General features: G+C 35.8%; 1 protein-coding gene across 1 annotated transcript in view; it reads right to left on the bottom strand.

Annotated features, from left to right (window-relative positions):
- LOC149780216 (phosphatidylinositol polyphosphate 5-phosphatase type IV-like) overlaps positions 1 to 19,462 on the bottom strand; it is a 60,367-nt gene extending 40,905 nt beyond the window's left edge. The window contains exons 1-5 of the mRNA XM_089936973.1: positions 17,603 to 19,462; positions 15,512 to 15,626; positions 10,377 to 10,474; positions 7,444 to 7,568; positions 4,077 to 4,196 (exon numbers count right to left, since the gene is read on the bottom strand). Coding sequence (XP_089793099.1) covers positions 4,077 to 4,196; positions 7,444 to 7,568; positions 10,377 to 10,474; positions 15,512 to 15,626; positions 17,603 to 18,996 — 1,852 coding nt within the window. The 5' untranslated portion in view covers positions 18,997 to 19,462. The remainder of the gene's footprint in view (positions 1 to 4,076; positions 4,197 to 7,443; positions 7,569 to 10,376; positions 10,475 to 15,511; positions 15,627 to 17,602) is intronic.
- Positions 19,463 to 19,754: the final 292 nt, after the last annotated feature.

Here is a 19,754-nt window from a genome sequence, read left to right on the forward strand (position 1 = left end):
TATGATGTAACACTGTAGCATCATCACAGACTGCATGGCACAGTAATGTCCAGTATGATGCAACACTGTAGCATCATCACAGACTGCATGGCACAGTAATGTCCAGTATGATGTAACACTGTAGCATCATCACAGACTGCATAGCACAGTAATGTCCAGTATGATGCAACACTGTAACATCATCACAGACTGCACAGCACAGTAATGTCCAGTATGATGTAACACTGTAACATCATCACAGACTGCATAGCACAGTAATGTCCAGTATGATGCAACACTGTAACATCATCACAGACTGCATAGCACAGTAACGTCCAGTATGATGTAACACTGTAACATCATCACAGACTGCATGGCACAGCAATGTCCAGTATGACGTAACACTGTAGTATCATCACAGACTGCATGGCACAGTAATGTCCAGTATGATGTAACACTGTAGCATCATCACAGACTGTATGGCACAGCAATGTCCAGTATGACGTAACACTGTAGCATCATCACAGACTGCATGGCACAGTAATGTCCAGTATGATGTAACACTGTAGCATCATCACAGACTGCATGGCACAGTAATGTCCAGTATGATGTAACACTGTAACATCATCACAGACTGCATGGCACAGTAATGTCCAGTATGATATAACACTGTAGCATCATCAGACTGCATGGCACAGTAATGTCCAGTATGATGTAACACTGTAATATCATCACAGACTGCATGGCACAGTAATGTCCAGTGTGATGCAACACTGTAGCATCATCACAGACTGCATGGCACAGTAATGTCCAGTATGATGTAACACTGTAACATCATCACAGACTGCATGACACAGTAATGTCCAGTATGATGTAACACTGTAGCATCATCACAAACAGTATATCACAGTAATGTCCAGTATATGTAACACTAGCATCATCATAGGCTGCATAGCAAAGTAATGTCCAGTATGATGTAACAATGTAACATCATCACAGGCTGCAGAGCCATTGGCTTAACCTTACAACTGTGTGCTGCAGTTATTTCATCAGAGTGCAAAGAAATAAAAAAAATTTTTTTACTGCTCATGTTGGAATTAAAGTAGTAACTTGAAAAGAGGTCTATATTTCAATATATATATATATACAGTAGTCCCCCTCTTGAACGGCCCCCCTGACCAGCGGCCACCCGCTCCTTACGGCCAGAATCCGTTGGCACCGACGAGTTTGTGTTCAAAAGTACCCCTCGCGAAAGGCCACCCGGCTAACGCGACCAGCGGCCAGCATATTAGTGCAAAATTATAAAATTTACCCCTCACAAGCGGCCGCATTTTATTTGAATATGTATCTAGAACCAGTATTGTATTCATAACGTGTGTTAAGTAATCCGATTTCTGTTTCCAGATGTCAGGTTTTCGTTATTAAAAGAAGTGTTGAGTAAAGTACATTTACCACTAAGGTTAATATTATATCATTTACGCCTCACGAGAAACCAAATTTATTCCATAAAAACCGAGAAAGACTCAAATTTTAATCCATACAAAAGGGTACGTACATGTAATCCAATTAGCCTTACTGCTGTGTTATCATAACATGTCCGGTTTAGTCACTCTGATAATTGTTAAGAATACAATTATTGAACAGTAGTAACAGATGAGAAGTGGCAGTATCGATGTACAATACCCAAGTCAGCAGGAAAATGGTTTAATAGCCTTTATGGCTTCCCTTAGTAAGATGTTGAGCTTGTTCACTTTGGTAATCAGTGGCTATTACTACTGACAATAATTGTCAAAATTACGAATCCTAGCGGCCGCGAGGTCAAATCAGCTTGATGTTAATGGTACATATCGAAGCCGTTTTGGCTTCCCTCACCTAGTTTCAAGAAATGTATAAAAACAATAGGGTACCAGACTGCGACTAACAAATCATGTGACAAGATCACTTCCTTTAAAAACACACGGCAATTTGTTTAGATGCATACAAAATTGTTTTATCAGTATTGTAGTTGGCAACATGAATAACTTACTGCAAAAGAATCAACATGTCATCGAGGAAAATAAAAATTCTCAGTTTAGAGGAGAACGTGAAAGTAATTCAACTGACGTTAGTTTTCTGCAAGGATCCTCGATGATATTTTTAATGTGATGAGACTGGTTTGTTTTTTAGACTGTTACCAACAAAGTGACGTGATGTGAACTGTAACATAATTAAAAAGACAGTTTTAAAACTGTATCAATGGTTATTCATAGCATTCTTTTGCAAATGATGACAAAGTTTGTTTTACATTTATTTTCACATCATGCATGTGATTTTTTAATTAAAATATAAAATATTTAAAATTAAATGTACTTGTGACTTTTTTCATATGTATTTACTATTCGCATTTGTCATCCCCCTCTAGAAAGGCCACCCACATTATAAGGCCACTTCCCTGCTGCATTAGGGGTGGCCTTATAAGAGGGGGACTACTGTATAAAGTTTGCAATTTTCAACAATCCCTGAAAACATCAGCACAGGTGCTTATGTAAAAAACTGCAACAAAGAAGACAAGTAGTTATCTATTGAATCAAATCATTTCTAAAGTACTTTATGACACAAAAGCGCTTTTAATCTTAAATATTTTTCAAAACAAAATACCACAAAATAATATGAACTGATGACAAAGATGTTGATTTCTCAGGGATTTGAAATTTTATTACCTACTTCTTGTTAATGTTTAATTTTTGTATAAGCTTGCAAATAAGAGGGTCCATAAACAATAACTGAGGCATAAGTGCGTGAGATTGTTAAACATCATAAAAATTTGTTAATAGTTTGGAAGATGGAGGCAGGGGTGGGGGTGGATGCTAGGAACTCTGGATGATGAATGAGATTTATATTCTCCATTGCCATACACAAACATTCATCTAATGCATTTGAATAATTATCAACCTTAGGAGCTGAAGAACCCTATTCATCTTGTTACAGACCCTATACAGTAAGGTACTTTGCTATTAGCTCCTGTCCTGAATGGTAATTGGCTGATCATTAAACTGTTAATTAGCTTTAATTACCATGCAAAATAAAGACTAAATTCTCAGCAGTTGTCAGAATAAATCCAGGATAGATGCCAAATAAGCACTTAGTTAGGTTCTCATGGAAGTGTACATCCCAATGACATTTGGCTGACTCTTTACATTTGAAAAGAACAGGGCATGTGTGACATTTACAATGATTAGACAAGCCAAATTATAAATTTAAATTAAAACATGATGCTTATTTCAAATTGATGCTCATCAACGACTGTTGAACATTATATTGTGTTAGAGGTCAGGTGGCAGTCTTATAAGGAGATTTGGTAAACAATCATTCATTTGTAGTATGACTAGTCTGTGGAATACTTATAGTTGTGTTTAGAGAGGAATTAATTTTTAATTTTTTTTTTTTTTTTAATTTGAAATGGCAAAGTGTTCATTGATATTTTGGATTAAAACCACTAAATTGGGATTATTGAAAACCCATTCAAAAACATTCTGGATAATGTCACTGTGATACATTAAGACATTCAAGACAATTGGAATTCATTGGGAACATTTTGGACTTATGATTGGATATTTAGGATCATTTAGGATTTAATTCACAATACTGTATTGTTACTCTTAAATGTTGACTGTGTAATTTAGAGAAATAAATTGTTTGCTGAATTTTAATCATATTGTTGGTTTCACTTCCTTTCTTTTACATGACTGAAGACCATAGAGTTCTAACAATGAAATCTGAGGTTAATCCTTTACAAAACTCAACTGACAGCTCTGTACAATAAAAAATTGACAAAACACGCAGTGATTACATGTAAATGTGGTTTTATTTGAAATTAAAAGTAATTATTTAATTTTGAAATTAAAATATATAACTTGTCATTCATCAAGATCAACAGCATTAAAAGTTTAAACTTTACCATGCAAGTTAGAATCTTAAATTCACCAGCCTATAGGCAAGATAGTTTCTGAAAAAAAGAAAGCTGTTTCATATTCAATGCAAATAATGCAGTTGAATTATATGATCAAATTTAAATGCAACTATAAGGTACATACAAATTTAAAATAATAAGAGCTTACGTGCAAAATGGCAGTTGATGAAAAGATATGAATTCCCAAAGAATGTGAATCCAATTCCAATAGCACCTTTGGTTTTCACCATTGTCACAGCTCTTGTCTGCACAATGTCATCTTCAGGAACTGTAAGTAGTATTAGGAGGAAAACTACTATCAGAACTAAAGAAAAACCAAAGGTCACATAAACTAACTACACAAAATCTATGAGTAGATCTATGTTTTGTAAAGCTATAGTTTAACTATGAACAAGAGTCCCATGAAGGGATTGCTGCTCTCTACTGGTAGAAAAGAAATTCCAGAAATTCAAGGTAAGAGCATTTCTTTCTTTTAACTGCTTGATGTTGAATCCATCTCTGATATTCTACATTGACAACAACATTTTCAAATTAGCTGATGTGGTGGAAATACTGGCTGTCAGATTGGCATCATTTTAATTTTAGGACCAAATTGACATTACAAGTTCTTTTAATGAAAATCCTATGTCAATATAACCGTCGATTCAGGGGGATTAGTGTTCGTGAAATTTTTAAGACAGCTGTCATGGTAGCCATCTTTGATGTATGACTTAGGGTAAACAAGATATTATAAGAAGTGTTACTGGAGAAAATATATGTTGATATGGCTTTCCATTTTGTGGGAGTAACAATAACAAATTTCAAGATGGCTACCATAGTGACCATACTATATATCAGACTTGCATCATTTCCATTTAGGAACAACCAGACATCCCAAGAATCTTTTTGGTGAAAAGACAATGTCAATATGCCAGGTCATCCAGGTTATGAAGTGATAATATGATTTCAAGTTGGACATGAGGTGGCCATATTGGAGGTTTTCATTTAGGATCAACTTGACAACAAAGATAGTCTTATTGTAAAATCTCCTTACTGATATGATCATTTATTCCGAAGAGAAGTGATAAAAAGATTTTCAAGATGGCAACTGTGTTGGCCATAGTGAATGTCTATGGGCACCATTGTCATTTAGGACCAACCAGACATTATAAAAAATCTTCTAGTACAACACCTTATTTGAACGATTATCCACTAGGATCAACTAGACACCATAAAAATTCTCCTGATGAAATCAAATGTCAATATGGCTTCTGTGGTGGCCATATTGAACATCAGATTGGCACAAAATCCTCAACAGATTATAATAATAACTGATGTGTTTAAGAAGTCATTAAGTGAAAAACCCATGCTGATATGAACATCTTTTCAATGAAAACTCCATGCTGATATAAACATCCATTCAATGAAAATCCCATGCTGATATAAACATCCATTCAATGAAAACCCCATGCTGATATGAACATCCATTCAATGAAAAACCAATGCTGATATGACCATCCATTCAGTGAAAACCCCATGCTGATATGACTTTCCATTCAGTGAATACCCCATGCTGATATGACTTTCCATTCAGTGAAAACCCCATGCTGATATGACTTTCCATTCAGTAAAAACCCCATGCTGATATGACCATCCATTCAGTGAAAACCCCATGCTGATATGACTTTCCATTCAGTAAAAACCCCATGCTGATATGACCCTCCATTCAGTGAAAAACCAATGCTGATATGAACATCCATTCAGTGAAAAACCAATGCTGATATGACTTTCCATTCAGTGAAAACCCCATGCTGAAATGACTTTCCATTCAGTGAAAACGCCATGCTGATATGACTTTCCATTCAAAAGGAGTAGTGATAACAAGTTTTTCCAAGTGGCCACTGTAGCAGCCATATTGGACATCAAAATCAACACCATATTGACTTAAGTCTACTGGTGAAAACTCCATGCTGATCTGACCATCCATTCAGTAAAAACCCCATGCTGATATGACTTTCCATTCAATGAAAACTCCATGCTGATATGACTTTCCATTCAATGAAAACTCCATGCTGATATGACCATCCATTTAAATATGTGTAATGCATAACACTATTGTGGCATCTACATATTTTAATTTAGGACATCATTGTGGCATCTACATATTTTAATTTAGGACACCATTGTGGCATCTACATATTTTAATTTAGGACACCATTGTAGCATCTACATATTTTAACTTAGGACACCATTGTGGCATCTACATATTTTAATTTAGGGCACCATTGTGGCATCTACATATTTTAATTTAGGACACCACTGTGGCATCTACATATTTTAATTTAGGACACCATTGTGGCATCTACATATTTTAATTTAGGACACCATTGTGGCATCTACATATTTTAATTTGGGGCCCTGAGTGGCTGAGTGGTCTAATGCGCTCTCCGTTACGGATCACTGCCATCTCACCTCTGTCTGCATGGGTTCGAGTCTCAGATTCAGCCAATGTGGGTATGTGAGAAAGCTTGCCAGTAGCTTCTCGTGGGTTGGTGGTTCTTTCCAGGGTTTTCTCGGGTTCTTCCTCCACCATTAATACTGGCTGCCATATATAGCCTATCGTGTGCTGAAAAATGGCGTTAAACCATACAACAACAACAACATATTTCAATTTAGGGCACCACTGTGGCATCTACATATTTTAATTTAGGACACCAATGTGGCATCTACATATTTTAATTTAGGACACCATAATAACTCTTCTGGCAAAAACTACTTGCCAATATGACTTTCCATTCAGGAGTAGTAGATTTCAAGGTGGCTGCCAAGGTGGCCATACTGGATGTCAGATTAGTACCATTTTCGTTTAGGACCAACTAGACATCACAAGAAGTCTTTTAGTGAAAATCCCATATTGACATGACCCTGCTTTCAGAGGATCAGCAGCAACAATATTCTCAAGATGACAATGTGGAGATCATAATGAATTTCTGAATGGCATCATTTTCACTTAGGATCAACTGGACCAGTGGATAAATGTAGGAGTAAATTCTGATGGCAATTTTCCTAGTAAGCTTTTCTGGTCCATGACCAGTACAGCTAAATACTTGGCACTTTAAGGGGCAAAATAAAGAGTAAATACTTTCAGGAATATTAAAGGAAAAAATAATTATCTTAAGTCACTGGACAATTTGTGCTCCAATATGACACATATCCATATATTTTGTTGTCAACAAAAAACAATCTTTGGAGGCTGTTTGAGGGTTAAAAATTGGATCTCTCATAGTGGATTGTGCAATACACTTTTACAATAATATTTCATAATGTCCTGTCTCCCTCTTGTAAAGATATCAGACTGGCACCGTGGTTCGACTTTACCTACAATTAAATATATCTACAAAACCAAGCAAATAATCTTCCATCAAAGAAATTGAAAAGCAAAAATGTATTAATTATGACAAAAAAACAACTGACATATTAATGTCACAAATTATTCCAATTGCTACCAACTAAAAGAAACCATTAAAAAAATATACCTGAACAAAACCATATAAGGTCCCGTTTGATAAAGATGGCAAGGTGTAGGGCCCCATGTGTTACTGAATGAAACAGCACGTGAGATGGGCCTAAGGTCTCTTGAAGCAGGATCTCCCATTCTTTTCTACAATGGAGACAACAAATATGTGGTTAACTTTTGCTATATTTTAACTAAATATTTTACTTTGTACAAAAAAAGAAAGAACAAAAGATACATAATTTAAATTGACCTATATAACACTGACATTTATTTCTGGTAAACTGTATGAAATTTTCAAAAATGAAACAAACCGAACAGTATTTGATACCCAAAGAAAAATACTATTTTGATTTGTGACATTTAGTTTTCATCTTGAATTTATATACATCTGAACATTTATTATTTAGCTATCAGTTTACATTTTATCACACTATACAGGGATCGTCCTGGGCTTCGCCAATGTCGCAAATTGCGATTTTTTTTCCTTATTGGCGACAAAAATATCCCATCTGGCAATTTTTTTGGCGACATACTTTTTGGTTATTTAATTTGTACATACAATCATGGATTTGGACTGAATAAATTTAAAGCCAGAACGAAAGGAAGCCTTAAACTTGACTAAGCAATGCATTGGAATCAATCTGTTACACAAACGATCCTTTGTTCTTATTGACAACCCTATCTTTACAGTGCATTGTTACATCATAATCTGCTTATGCTGACATCTGGGCTGAGTACTGTATGCTGCAATACAGTCAATCATGCTACCGCACTATACCTACAACTGACCCACTTCTGAAGACGCGAATAGAACAGATACAATTAATTGTATGGCTAATCCTTCTGGGGTTTTTTTTATACATATACCAATACAATAGTTTTGCTGAACCTTCATAGAAAACTGATAACCTTTGAAGTACCGACTACTGTGTATAAATACAAAGCAAATGGAAAAAATCTCAATCACAATTACATCTGTCGCCAGTGCAGCATTTTACTCATTGATCTTTTCCTTTTGCCATCAGTCCTGTGTTACGGCTGCAGAGACTTAAACTACGCAACAAGAAATAGCAAAAGAAAACCAAAAAAACAAACAGTTTTGCATAATTAATAATAATTATTTATTTCTCAAAATACAGGAGTGAAAGAATCCCTAAATTGGGTGTGAATTTACGCTTATATATACACGGTCCAATATTGCCAGGTGTTGACTCGTGTAAGTTTCATTCGTGGGAATGGAGATCCTATTTTTCTTGTCGAGAAAATTTATACAGCATTCAGTGATCATTCTTGGGATTTAGGAAGCAATTTGCTACAAGCTTTGTGAAGCTAGCCATAAAGTGGGGGGGGGGGCTGCTGAGAGACTACTGGTGTCACCTGTCAGCACTGAGGACTGTGAACGTGGATTCAGTAAGATGAACCTCATAAAAACTGACATCAGAAATAAGCTCTGCATCTCATCTCTCGAGAATTTAATGAGAATCAGCATGTACAGATGTGAAAAATTAGACTTTGAAACTGCATTCAACAAGTGGGCAGCCCTAAAATCGCGACGGATCTTCATGTAACACTTTGTAACATTTTGTTAATGCTTGTTGTAATTAAAGTATTAACTAATCCATCTTTTGTAATTTTCATTGCCTGTTACATTAATAGACTAAATTAACACTTGGAAAAATGTACACTACTTGTTTTGGCGACACCTTTTGAAAATTGGCGACAAAATATTGAGGTTGGCGATTATTTTGGCGACAGCTTTTTAAAAGCCAGGACCATCCCTGCTATAAATAGGAACAATATCATTAGAAAAATTGTGTCTTTACAGATCTGTTCCAATTAAATGAAACTACATACAACCCTCTTTATTAGATTCTCCATAACAGTATCTCTATCACACCCCTCTGTACTACAGTATCTCTATCACACCCCTCTGTATTATAGTGTATCTATCACACTCGTCTCTTCTATATTATCTCTGCCTCACCCCTCTGTATTACAGTATCTCTATCACACTCTATATTATAGTATCTCTATCACACTCCTCTGTATTATAGTATATATCTATCACATACCTCTATATTACACCTCTATCACACTCCTCTGTATTATAGTATATATCTATCACATACCTCTATATTACACCTCTATCACACTCCTCTATATTACAGTATCTCTATCACACCCTCTATATTAGTATCTCTATCACACCCCTCTGTATTATAGTATATATCTATCACACCCCTCTGTATTAGTCTCTCTTTCATACCCCCTTTGTGTGACAGTATCTCTATCACACCCCTCTGTACTACAGTATCTCTATCACACCCCTCTGTATTATAGTGTATCTATCACACCCCTCTCTACTATATTATCTCTGCCACACCCCTCTGTATTACAGTATCTCTATCACACTCCTCTATATTACAGTATCTCTATCACACCCCTCTATATTACAGTATCTCTACCACACCCCTCTGTATTATAGTATATATCTATCACACACCTCTGTATTAGTCTCTCTTTCATACCCCCTTTGTGTGACAGTATCTCTATCACACTCATCTGTATTATAGTATCTCTATCACATCTTCTCTATAATGTGCAAGTATATATAGTAATGTACAATTATATACAGTAATGTGCGAGTCTATACAGTAATAATAGAAGATTAAGAATGAAACTGTCATTTGTCATTATTGTTGCCCTAACAACATTATTCTAGCCATGCAGCTTTTATATATCCATTTCACCTGATACCATGATCCCTGCATGCCATATAATTTTATAACTTTAGGACAAAATCTTTATATCAAGTAAGATGCCAGTTACTTGCTTGTTATCACCTGGAAACATGATCACTGCAGGCCATACAGTTTTATAACTTTAGGAAAAAGGATCTATACCACATGTCTGATACTCTCTTGTCATTACTTGGCAACATGATGAGCTTACTTGTTCATGCTGTTCTCCTGTGTGCCTACTGCATATAAATCCTGTACATATTCATTCGTCTCTGGCAGCATAAAGTCATCTATGGAATCTTTGACTTGCTGGAAAATAAGTGTGTGTGTGTGTGTGATTTGGATTTTTAACGTAGCTTTAACAATTTTTCAGTCATATCGCTACGATGTCTGCAGTGTTGCAGTTTATAGTGATCTCTAGCACTGGGGCATCATGCCGCAGACATGTGGCATGATGTCCCACCCAGTCACATTATCCTGACACCGGGCCGACCAGTCCTAACACTAACATCTTAATGCTGAGTGCCAAGCGAGGCAGCTGTTAGTACCATTTTTGTAAGTCTTTGGTATGACCCAGCCAGGGATCGAACCCATGACCTCTTGCATCCGAGGCGGACCCTCTAACAACTAGGCCACCAGAACGGTTGGAAAATAAGTATAAAACTTCATAGTTTCTCTAAATCTACACTGTAAAGACAGCATCTATTAAATATTGTGCCTGTTGCCAATGAGTTACAAGAATGCTAAGAATGCTTGTTCTTGGCTACTTATGGGCGACTACAGCATATAATGTCTTATTTTTCATTTTTTCCGAAACAGCTATAAATAAGTTCATAAAAAAGAATAATCATTACCAACTCAAATTAAGACATAAAGCTAAATCTTAAATCTATCATAAGAAAGCACGTTTTCTCGTGCAGACATCCATGTTTTTTAATAGCCTAGTGAGAAGTTAACCCTCATAGTCCAGACATTAACATTTAATAGCCCAGTCTAGACGTTAATAGTTAATAGCCCAGTCTAGACATTAACATTTAATAACCCAGTCTAGACATTAATAGGTAATAGCCCAATCTAGACATTGACATTTAATAGTCCAGTCTAGACATTAACATTTAATAGCCCAGTCTAGACATTAATAGTTAATAGCCCAGTCTAGGCATTAACATTTAATAGCCCAGTCTGGACATTAATAGTCATTTGTCCAATGAGAACCCTGATGATCTAGACATTAAAATTCAATTGCCTAGTAAGAATAGTGATGTTGTCGACATGAACTTTTTATTGTCTAGTGAGAATCCTGATGGTCCAGACATTAATGTTTAGTTGCCTAGTGAGAATTATGATGTTCTAGGCATTAACATTCAAGGAAAGCATGTTTGAAAAACCTGTACTGTGCCATGACTTAAAGAAATCCCCTTCCCCAAGTTATGTTTATAAATTTAGCTCTGTTTAATCAACAAAGAAATTAATGTGTCCAAAAATCTTTCTCTTTTGAAAGGTGCAAGATTCAAAACAGTTCTTTTCTTTTGTAGATTTGTGTAAGGGTTGTTCCAGTAAACTACACTTGAAAATTAACTTGTAATGTGGAGTAGCCACTTGCAGATGCTGTTTAGAATTTGGTATCATTTTCATATGAACTCACTGGGTAATCAGAGTACATCATTTAAAAATCTGTATCATTTTCATATCAAATCTGAGTAATCAGACGAGACTAGTACATGTTGCATATTGGATAGTATTGTATATTTCAATGTATAGGAACATGTAAAGCAAACAATTTTAAAGTGACTGAGGGGAGTATATATAAAAAAAATCACAATACTTATATATAATTTCTTTTTCCTCTTCCTTTTTTAAAAGCAGAATATGTTACTACTCTCTCATTAAAATTACTATCATTTTAATGAAACAAGAAATAGATATCTTTCTGTACTATGATAGCTTACGATTCCTTAGTTCTGGACCTTAAGAAAAGACTTTCATCATAGGAATGACTTCTGGACTGGAGTCATGTGGTCAACTAAATGTTAACCATTTGACAAAACCCTTCTTTGTAATGGCTGGAGATCCAATCCAGAATCATGCCTTAACACCGGCTCCCCTCCATGATTTAAATGCCATAAGGAGCAGAACTCTTCTGACGAATAACTACTCTAGTAGATGGATTGCTCCAAAAAGGCACAGAAGATCAGTGTCAGTAGATCCTACTATGAATATGCACCCACTTATTCCATTCAGATTCATGGAGGAAGGATATAAGCTGTGGTCTGCATACTGAGGATCATCAAAATATTGGATACATGGTTCAAAGGACAAAACTAATCCAAGTAAAGTCTAATAATGAAGAGGGAACTGGAATGCCCGTTTTGTTGTCTATAGATTGAGGCAGTGAAGTGGATCTCTCCTGTGCATACCTGCAAAGTCGTTGGAAAAAGAATGTCAATGACCACTACACTTGCATCAAATAATGTTACTTCTAACAGTGCACTAAGCAGAGTCTCTTGGAAGGTCACAGGCTTGAGAGAGAGTGACGAGACATCTCTTGAAAATGGAGAGCCCAAGATGGACATCAGATGCCAAAGTGTTTTGAGGTACTATTGCAGGTAAGACTGATCCATGAGGGTGTCTATATAAAGTGCATGTCTTCCTGGCAGCACTATGTAGTTAACTAATCCATGAGAGTACCTGTACAAACTGAGAATGGTCTGATGACAGTGCCTAGCAGCACTATGTGGTTAGACTAATCCATGAAAGTACCTGTACAGAATGGATATTGTCTGAAGGAAGTGCCTAGCAGCACTATGTCGGTAGACAGATCAATGAGACTATCTGTACAGACTAGGATTCGTCTGAAGGGAGTGCCTAGCAGCACTATGTCAATAGACAGAGCCATGAGAGTGCCTGTACAGACTAGGAGTCGTCTGAAGGAAGTGCCTAGCAGTACTATGTGGTTAGACTACTCCATGTATAACTGTTTCATAAAGTGGGTTCAGCATTGGTATAACTTGGCATTATACTTGAGAAAACCTTGGTAGCACTATGCGAGTCATAGAACTGGACAAGTTTGTTTTCTAGTGGCTGAAACTGTATGATTAACGGTGGTCGTGGCCCATTACAATCAGTTACATGGCCAAGTCCAGTTGTGAAGGAACATGGCCATCTTGGCTGGCATTACATAATCCACCTCTTGAGGCTGGGACAAGTTATGGGGTGTTTGATCCACTTATCACGTCCATAATTCTGATAAGAGAGACTGTTACTGATGGTTGCTGCTGCTCTCCATCTCAGTACCTACGAATGATATTGTGCAAACCTCTTGGGTGCAATACATTTTTTCATCCCATAAGCTAAGACGGACTTTTGTTCATATTAGTCAAGTCCGACATATATAGCAGGAATGACAATCACAGAAAATTACACATGTAGAGTGGTTGTCAGACAGATCTCACCATTGGTCTAAATCTGCAAGACAAAACAGAGCAGACACTATATATATTTAGTTGAGTCAGTGTAGTACTTTAAACTTGTAAGAAACCATACAGGATTATTCACTATGACAAATAGCTGAACAGGGGTCCACATGACCTGTACAGGTAGAAAATTATCCTCAGTATTAATAAATAGAAGTGGACACTAACTAAACAATTCAAGTTGCAAATGACCTGTAGGCATGTGAATTTGACTGCCTGTCCAGGTAGAAGTATTGTTGCTTATAGTACTTATATGGACCAATTGGAAAGCAAAAAATCAATTACAGTCACAGATTACCCATAGGAAGACCAATTGTTTAAATGCTTATAAAGTCAAAAATCACTCAAGTATCACTTAGTAACACTGCATGAGCCAGATGATACTGAGTAAACCATGTATATGAAACTGATCTGTATTTATCTGACCACAGAGGAAGCTATACCATAATATAAACATGTTTTCTATATTACACATAAAAACCTGCACATAAAAAAGGAAATGAAACACCAAAGAATGTAGGTCCTACAGTATCAATTATGAGACAATTACCTGTAGGAATAAGCCCACGATGTTCGATACAGATAAAATTAACAATGTGCTAGCAGATGGTCTAAAGAAGGCAATGAAGAATCAATATAAATCATTTCACAATACAACCTGTAGGAAGGCTCTTAATGATAGCCTGTACAGAAAAATCAGCGAAGCTTATTGCCCAGATGTTAAATGCTTCGATAAAGAAAACTTCCCTGTGTGTACCTGGTTGCAGCAGAAATTATTCACCTCTTAAGAATGCATATATAAATTTAAATTAGGCCAGAATTATGTGAAGTCACATAGGCTACTTGAACAAGTATGTAAATAGCAGCATGTGGTGGCAACGTGCTTTAATGAAAAAGCAGAACTTTATTATCATAGGAAGAGAGAAAAGCTGGAAATGTAGAATGATTATACTTCCCTTTGAAGTGAAGACTCCTCCAACTTGTGAAGTAGGAATTCCAGAAACTTGGTAGAGGGTTTTGCGAGGTCCCTCTTGATAAAAGCATTCTACCTGGCAGGAGTGGAAGTAGTAAATGGTATAATCATGGGATTTGGTGCCAATCCCTGTACTAAGGGGAGATCAATGTGTCTGACTGCCACCTAGGTGGGCAGATAACCTTTAGTTTTATATTAGTTTTTAATCTGGAAGGGTTTGATTTGAAAGGTAGTAGTAGTTTTCCTAATGAATTATGATTGGGTAATGTATTTAAAGAAGAAACATTGTGAAAGGATTAAGGTCCTCTGTGTGAAAGTGAATTTTCCATAATCCAAGAAGCAGGTACTGTAAACAGACATAAAATTAATTAAATAGCAAAGATAAAAATAAATTATGCAAATTAAAAACAAAACTCTCTGTAGGCCTTTGACGCTAGGAGTCCTGCACTCTCAGTCTTCAGAAATTGGGAGTCACAAATTCATCAATGGGCATACAATCAGTACATTCAAGGCAAATCAATATGACTTAGAAATTGCTAGGCTGACTATTATAATGTATTAAATATAATAATAATGATTTATTGCTATTTTAGGAGTCTTCATTTTAAAAAAATTAAAATTTTCTTCACTTTCTAAATAAGAAAATTATTTCTGCTCATGCGTTGACCTCTCTTGCAAAAATGGGTTTCATTCTTATTACCTACTAAGAGAAATGTGCGTGCACTGCATTAACAGTTTCAGAAAATGCGGGTCCAGGGTTATAAAATGAATAGTCTTAGAATAATGTATTCATGTTATCATTTCCAAGTCTAGCATCCGAAAAATGCACTGGAAACAGAGAGCTGTGTACAAACATTACAATATTATCTTATTAGGGTGGGTCACAGTGACTTAGTTTACTTTAATTTCTGCCATATTCCAGGTTCCAACCCAAACGCTGACTTTCTTCTCTGGGAAGTATCTCACTAATTCAGCTTCACTACATAGTGTGGCATATATTGTTCCTGACTTCATCCTATACAAAAATAAAAAAATAAAACATTTAATTGGACAGACAATTGTAATTTGTAAAATGTCAAGTTATCATCTAAAAATGTTTCAAGAAAATATATTTGAATGTGATAGTACCTAAGTGCATTTAAAAGCCCTTTTCTCAAGAAATCATCAAGCTGTTGGCTTTTTGAGCACATCTGAAACCATCTATTCCAAGTCCACTGTGTGTATGAAAGTTGATTTTAAGACCTTGCCAGGCGACCCTGTTCTGAATATGTATTTAATTTTCAACATCAACTGGGCCTCATACCAAAATTTCTGTTTCCCTGTGTTTAACTTTCTCAATCTATCCATATCATTTTAACTGTTTCCAACATTAACACATCAATGACCTCTTAAAAGTTGGAAAAGGTGAGGGAGAAAAGCAGGATTGAATGAACGTATTGGGGCCATCTATTGTGAATCTTATTTGGTATGATCTCAGATTTTGCAATCTTCTCAGTCAATACATCAAAGTACTGATTTAGGTCCAGATATAATCTACATTATTCATTCCTTTAAATAGATTCCTCATAAAACATTTCCCCAAGACCCACTTGAAAATTCCAAACAAGAATTAGGCATAATTTCAACAATCAAGAGGCATAACTCCAAGCAAGAAAAGGCATAACTCCAGACAGCCATTAAAGAGACTACTCACTAAACATGTTGACCTGATATTAATTCCAACTGTTATAAATCAATCAAATTTTCTGCAATCGGACTGGAAATAAACAGTCACTTGATAATGATGAAGAATTTTTTTTAAATATCAGTACATTCTGAATACAATATTTGATTCCCACTTTCCATGTACATGTAATTTTAAGTGAAGCTTTATCTATTGCATTGCTTTAAACCATTATAATAACAAGACATACCCACTCACCTCCGTGATTTCAGCCAAAAAATGGCAACCCCAGATTAAAATTGCCAATTAGAAGTTAAAAAATGTAATTGCACAGTAATTCATTCACTCCTTTTGCCAAAGAAAGCATATGGCAGGCTTCACAAGCCAAATTTTTGAAATTATGGCAGTTTGCTTTGACAATATGTTCCACCAACAGTTATTAATGGTTGAACATAAGATCACACTAAAAATGGACACAATATTGCTTTTAAAAGATTGAAAGCAAGAACAATGAAAGCTAATAACACCTGCCATATGCAAGCATTAGGTTACAAAAGGAATAGCCTAGTTTAAACAGCATCAACCAGATTTTGTAATTGAAAATAATGATCCTAACAAACTCATAGATCACTGGCATGACCCACTCTGGCACTCTACTCTATATTACTGTATAAAGAATCAATTACTCTTTGCCAGCGAAGATGGGTCTATATATTGTGTCACAGTGAAGAGGCTAATCAAAGAAAACTTTGAGCTACCTAAAAGTGAATGCTTTTCTGATAAAATCTGCTATGATAAAAGAAAGGAAGTAAATTGGTATTATAAGGATTAAATGAGCAAAAACAGCAATAGGAAACTTAACACATATTTTGTTTTTTGCCTAACAGCTAAGCAAGAGCATAAATGCATCTGAGTATGATGGAGAAAGAAAAAAAATTGTGCATACATTCATAAAGCCAATAATATCTGTTCATCAAGAGACATGGGAGTATTTGTATACATGAGAGTTATTTGCCAAAGCATGATCTTCATTTGTTTAAAATATTACATAAAAACATTTTTGGGAAAGTACATTTTTACATAGGACAACTGCTTCTTTAAAGCTGCTTGCCCTTGGCCTCTGAATGAAAAACTTAGGATTGAGATTGCTGGCAATAAACATGTTCCACTATACCAGTGTATTAAAATACACTGTATTACTTCTGGAATAAACTCAGGTCATGAGCTTGTTGGTAATGCTGCTAGCAAGTGATGGCTGACATAGCACATAAACTGATTCCAGCTGAATTATTTCATAAGTTTAACTCTGGAACTCTTTAAACATTTACCTGTCTCTAGCTTCCTTGACTAAAAGAGAATGACTGGCATTTGTTGATAAGAAAGATCTGTGTGACACGATTTCTGCATTTGACAGAGGAAAAGATCCCCCTGAAAAAGTCCTGCTGAAGTGTTTCGAATCAGGTGTGTATGTTGAATCTGCTTTATATGCTGTCCTTAAAGAAGTGGATTTCACATCATGTGGTAAGGGAGGCGGTGGATTTTTGGGGCTAATTGGTGCCAATCGTCCAGAGCTGGGTGGTTTGTCAAGTAAATATTTGTCTATTCCCTTGGGAGTAGATATCTGAAGGTCTAATGTGTTTTCAGTTTGTAAAACTTTCTGGTAACTATCTGAAATAGCTTTTAAATCTGATGCTGATCCTAGAGTCTCAATATCTGACTTTATATGTTCTTTTTCATTTCCTGGCACTAGTCTTTGTAATAAATCTTTTGTGCCTGCTGATTCGACACTTTTGTCATCCAAATGCATTTTTCCATTAACACTTGTTTCCATGCTTTCCACACTGGATCTCTTATGTTCAATTTTTGATAATCTTTGTGATGAAACCATTAGTGATTCTTTGTTCACCTTATCATTATCCACATGTGCAACTTTTTTGGAACTCTGTATTGTTTCTTCTGATACCTGTCTTTTTGAGTCAACATCTGCTTCTTCACCTGATGAATTTGGATCACGGTTCCGCTTTTCTCCTTTGGAAAATCTTCTTCCTGACCTTGGTGTTGAAGGGGGTTTGGGTGCGAATGGTGAGTTAATCATGGATTCCACAGAATCCTGTTTTTCAGGAGCCATTTTCAGAGCCCGAAACCTGTGAAGAGTAGCATCTGATGGGATTCTTCCACTAATATATTCACCACTGTTGGAATCATTTTCTTCTTTTAGTAACTCTTGGTCTATGTCCATAGGCAGTGGAGGTGGGATATAGTCACTGTGCCCTTCATGGACACCAAGTGATTCCAATCCAAAGGACTTCTTTGTAGCAGTTTCTCCACTTTTATTTGATTCCTCAAGAGAAATTATTTTTTCTTTTGAAGAATTTCTTGTTCTTGGTTTTGCCTTGGGTAGAATATCTCTTTTTGTCACTTTGAGTGAACCACCTAAAAATACATCATCAATTTCTTTATTTAGCTCTTTCACATCAAGGCTTGTTTTCTGAGTTCTAATTAGGTCTTCTGGTTTATTTGATATTTTGGTTTCATTTAACTTTTCATTCTCTGGTTCTTTTTGATTTTGCAAGGATGCTGTTGATCCAAACTCACTGCCACTATCTGACCTTCTCTTTCTCTCTGCAAGTTTTGCAACAGCACTTTTTTTCTTTTTAGCTTTGCTCAGTGTCTTTGGTGTGCTTTGCACCACCTTGTCATTTGGTGATGTTCTAACCTCCATGTTTCTACATTATGAAATTATAACATACTCCGTCTTTTAACAATATTTACTACTTAAATGTGTCTGTTTGAAAGTTTTCATGGCAACGAGAAGCGGTTCATGATTTCATAAATTAATGCAAATGCTCTCAACCATGTTTTTTAAATTTTATTTTAATGTACGATCGTTGCTTTAAGAACAAAACTCCTTCAAAAAGATGAAGTGCTTGGTCCTACATTTCTCTTCAAGTGCAGTCAACAACTTGTACCAACCTTCATCAAAGATTGATAACATGCTCGTACACGATGCATGTATGCTATTTATTTGCTGTACTAATACTGCCTATGGAAAAATGTTATCGTTCATGTATTCTTGGCACAATATGGACACGGTAAACATATAACATCATCCTGCTCAGTGCATGTGTTGGTTGGACTGAAGAAACTTCTCTGGCAATAGTTAGATTGTTTTGGTGTTTCTATCCACCATGATGGTATTTACATTGGTTTGCGCATGCGAATATCGCAAGACAATCGTGCTTGTCGCAATAGATATAGGTATTAAATAAGATTCGTATCACTTTAAATAAACGTGACACGTTTCAAAATTGATATTTTAAATAGTGACGTGTAATTATATTTTCTTAATTATATAGCTCATATTTATTGTCGCAAAATAATTTTGACTAGGTCTCAATCGAAACACATTTCGGTTATTTCCGTCAGGGGACGCTCACCAGTTAATATGTACTTTTGAGAGAGTAAAATATGTACGGTGAA

This window comes from Sinohyriopsis cumingii, chromosome 16, assembly GCF_028554795.1.
Source record: "Sinohyriopsis cumingii isolate HCF-2022 chromosome 16, ASM2855479v2, whole genome shotgun sequence".
In the NCBI taxonomy this organism is placed as follows: Eukaryota; Metazoa; Mollusca; class Bivalvia; order Unionida; family Unionidae; genus Sinohyriopsis; species Sinohyriopsis cumingii.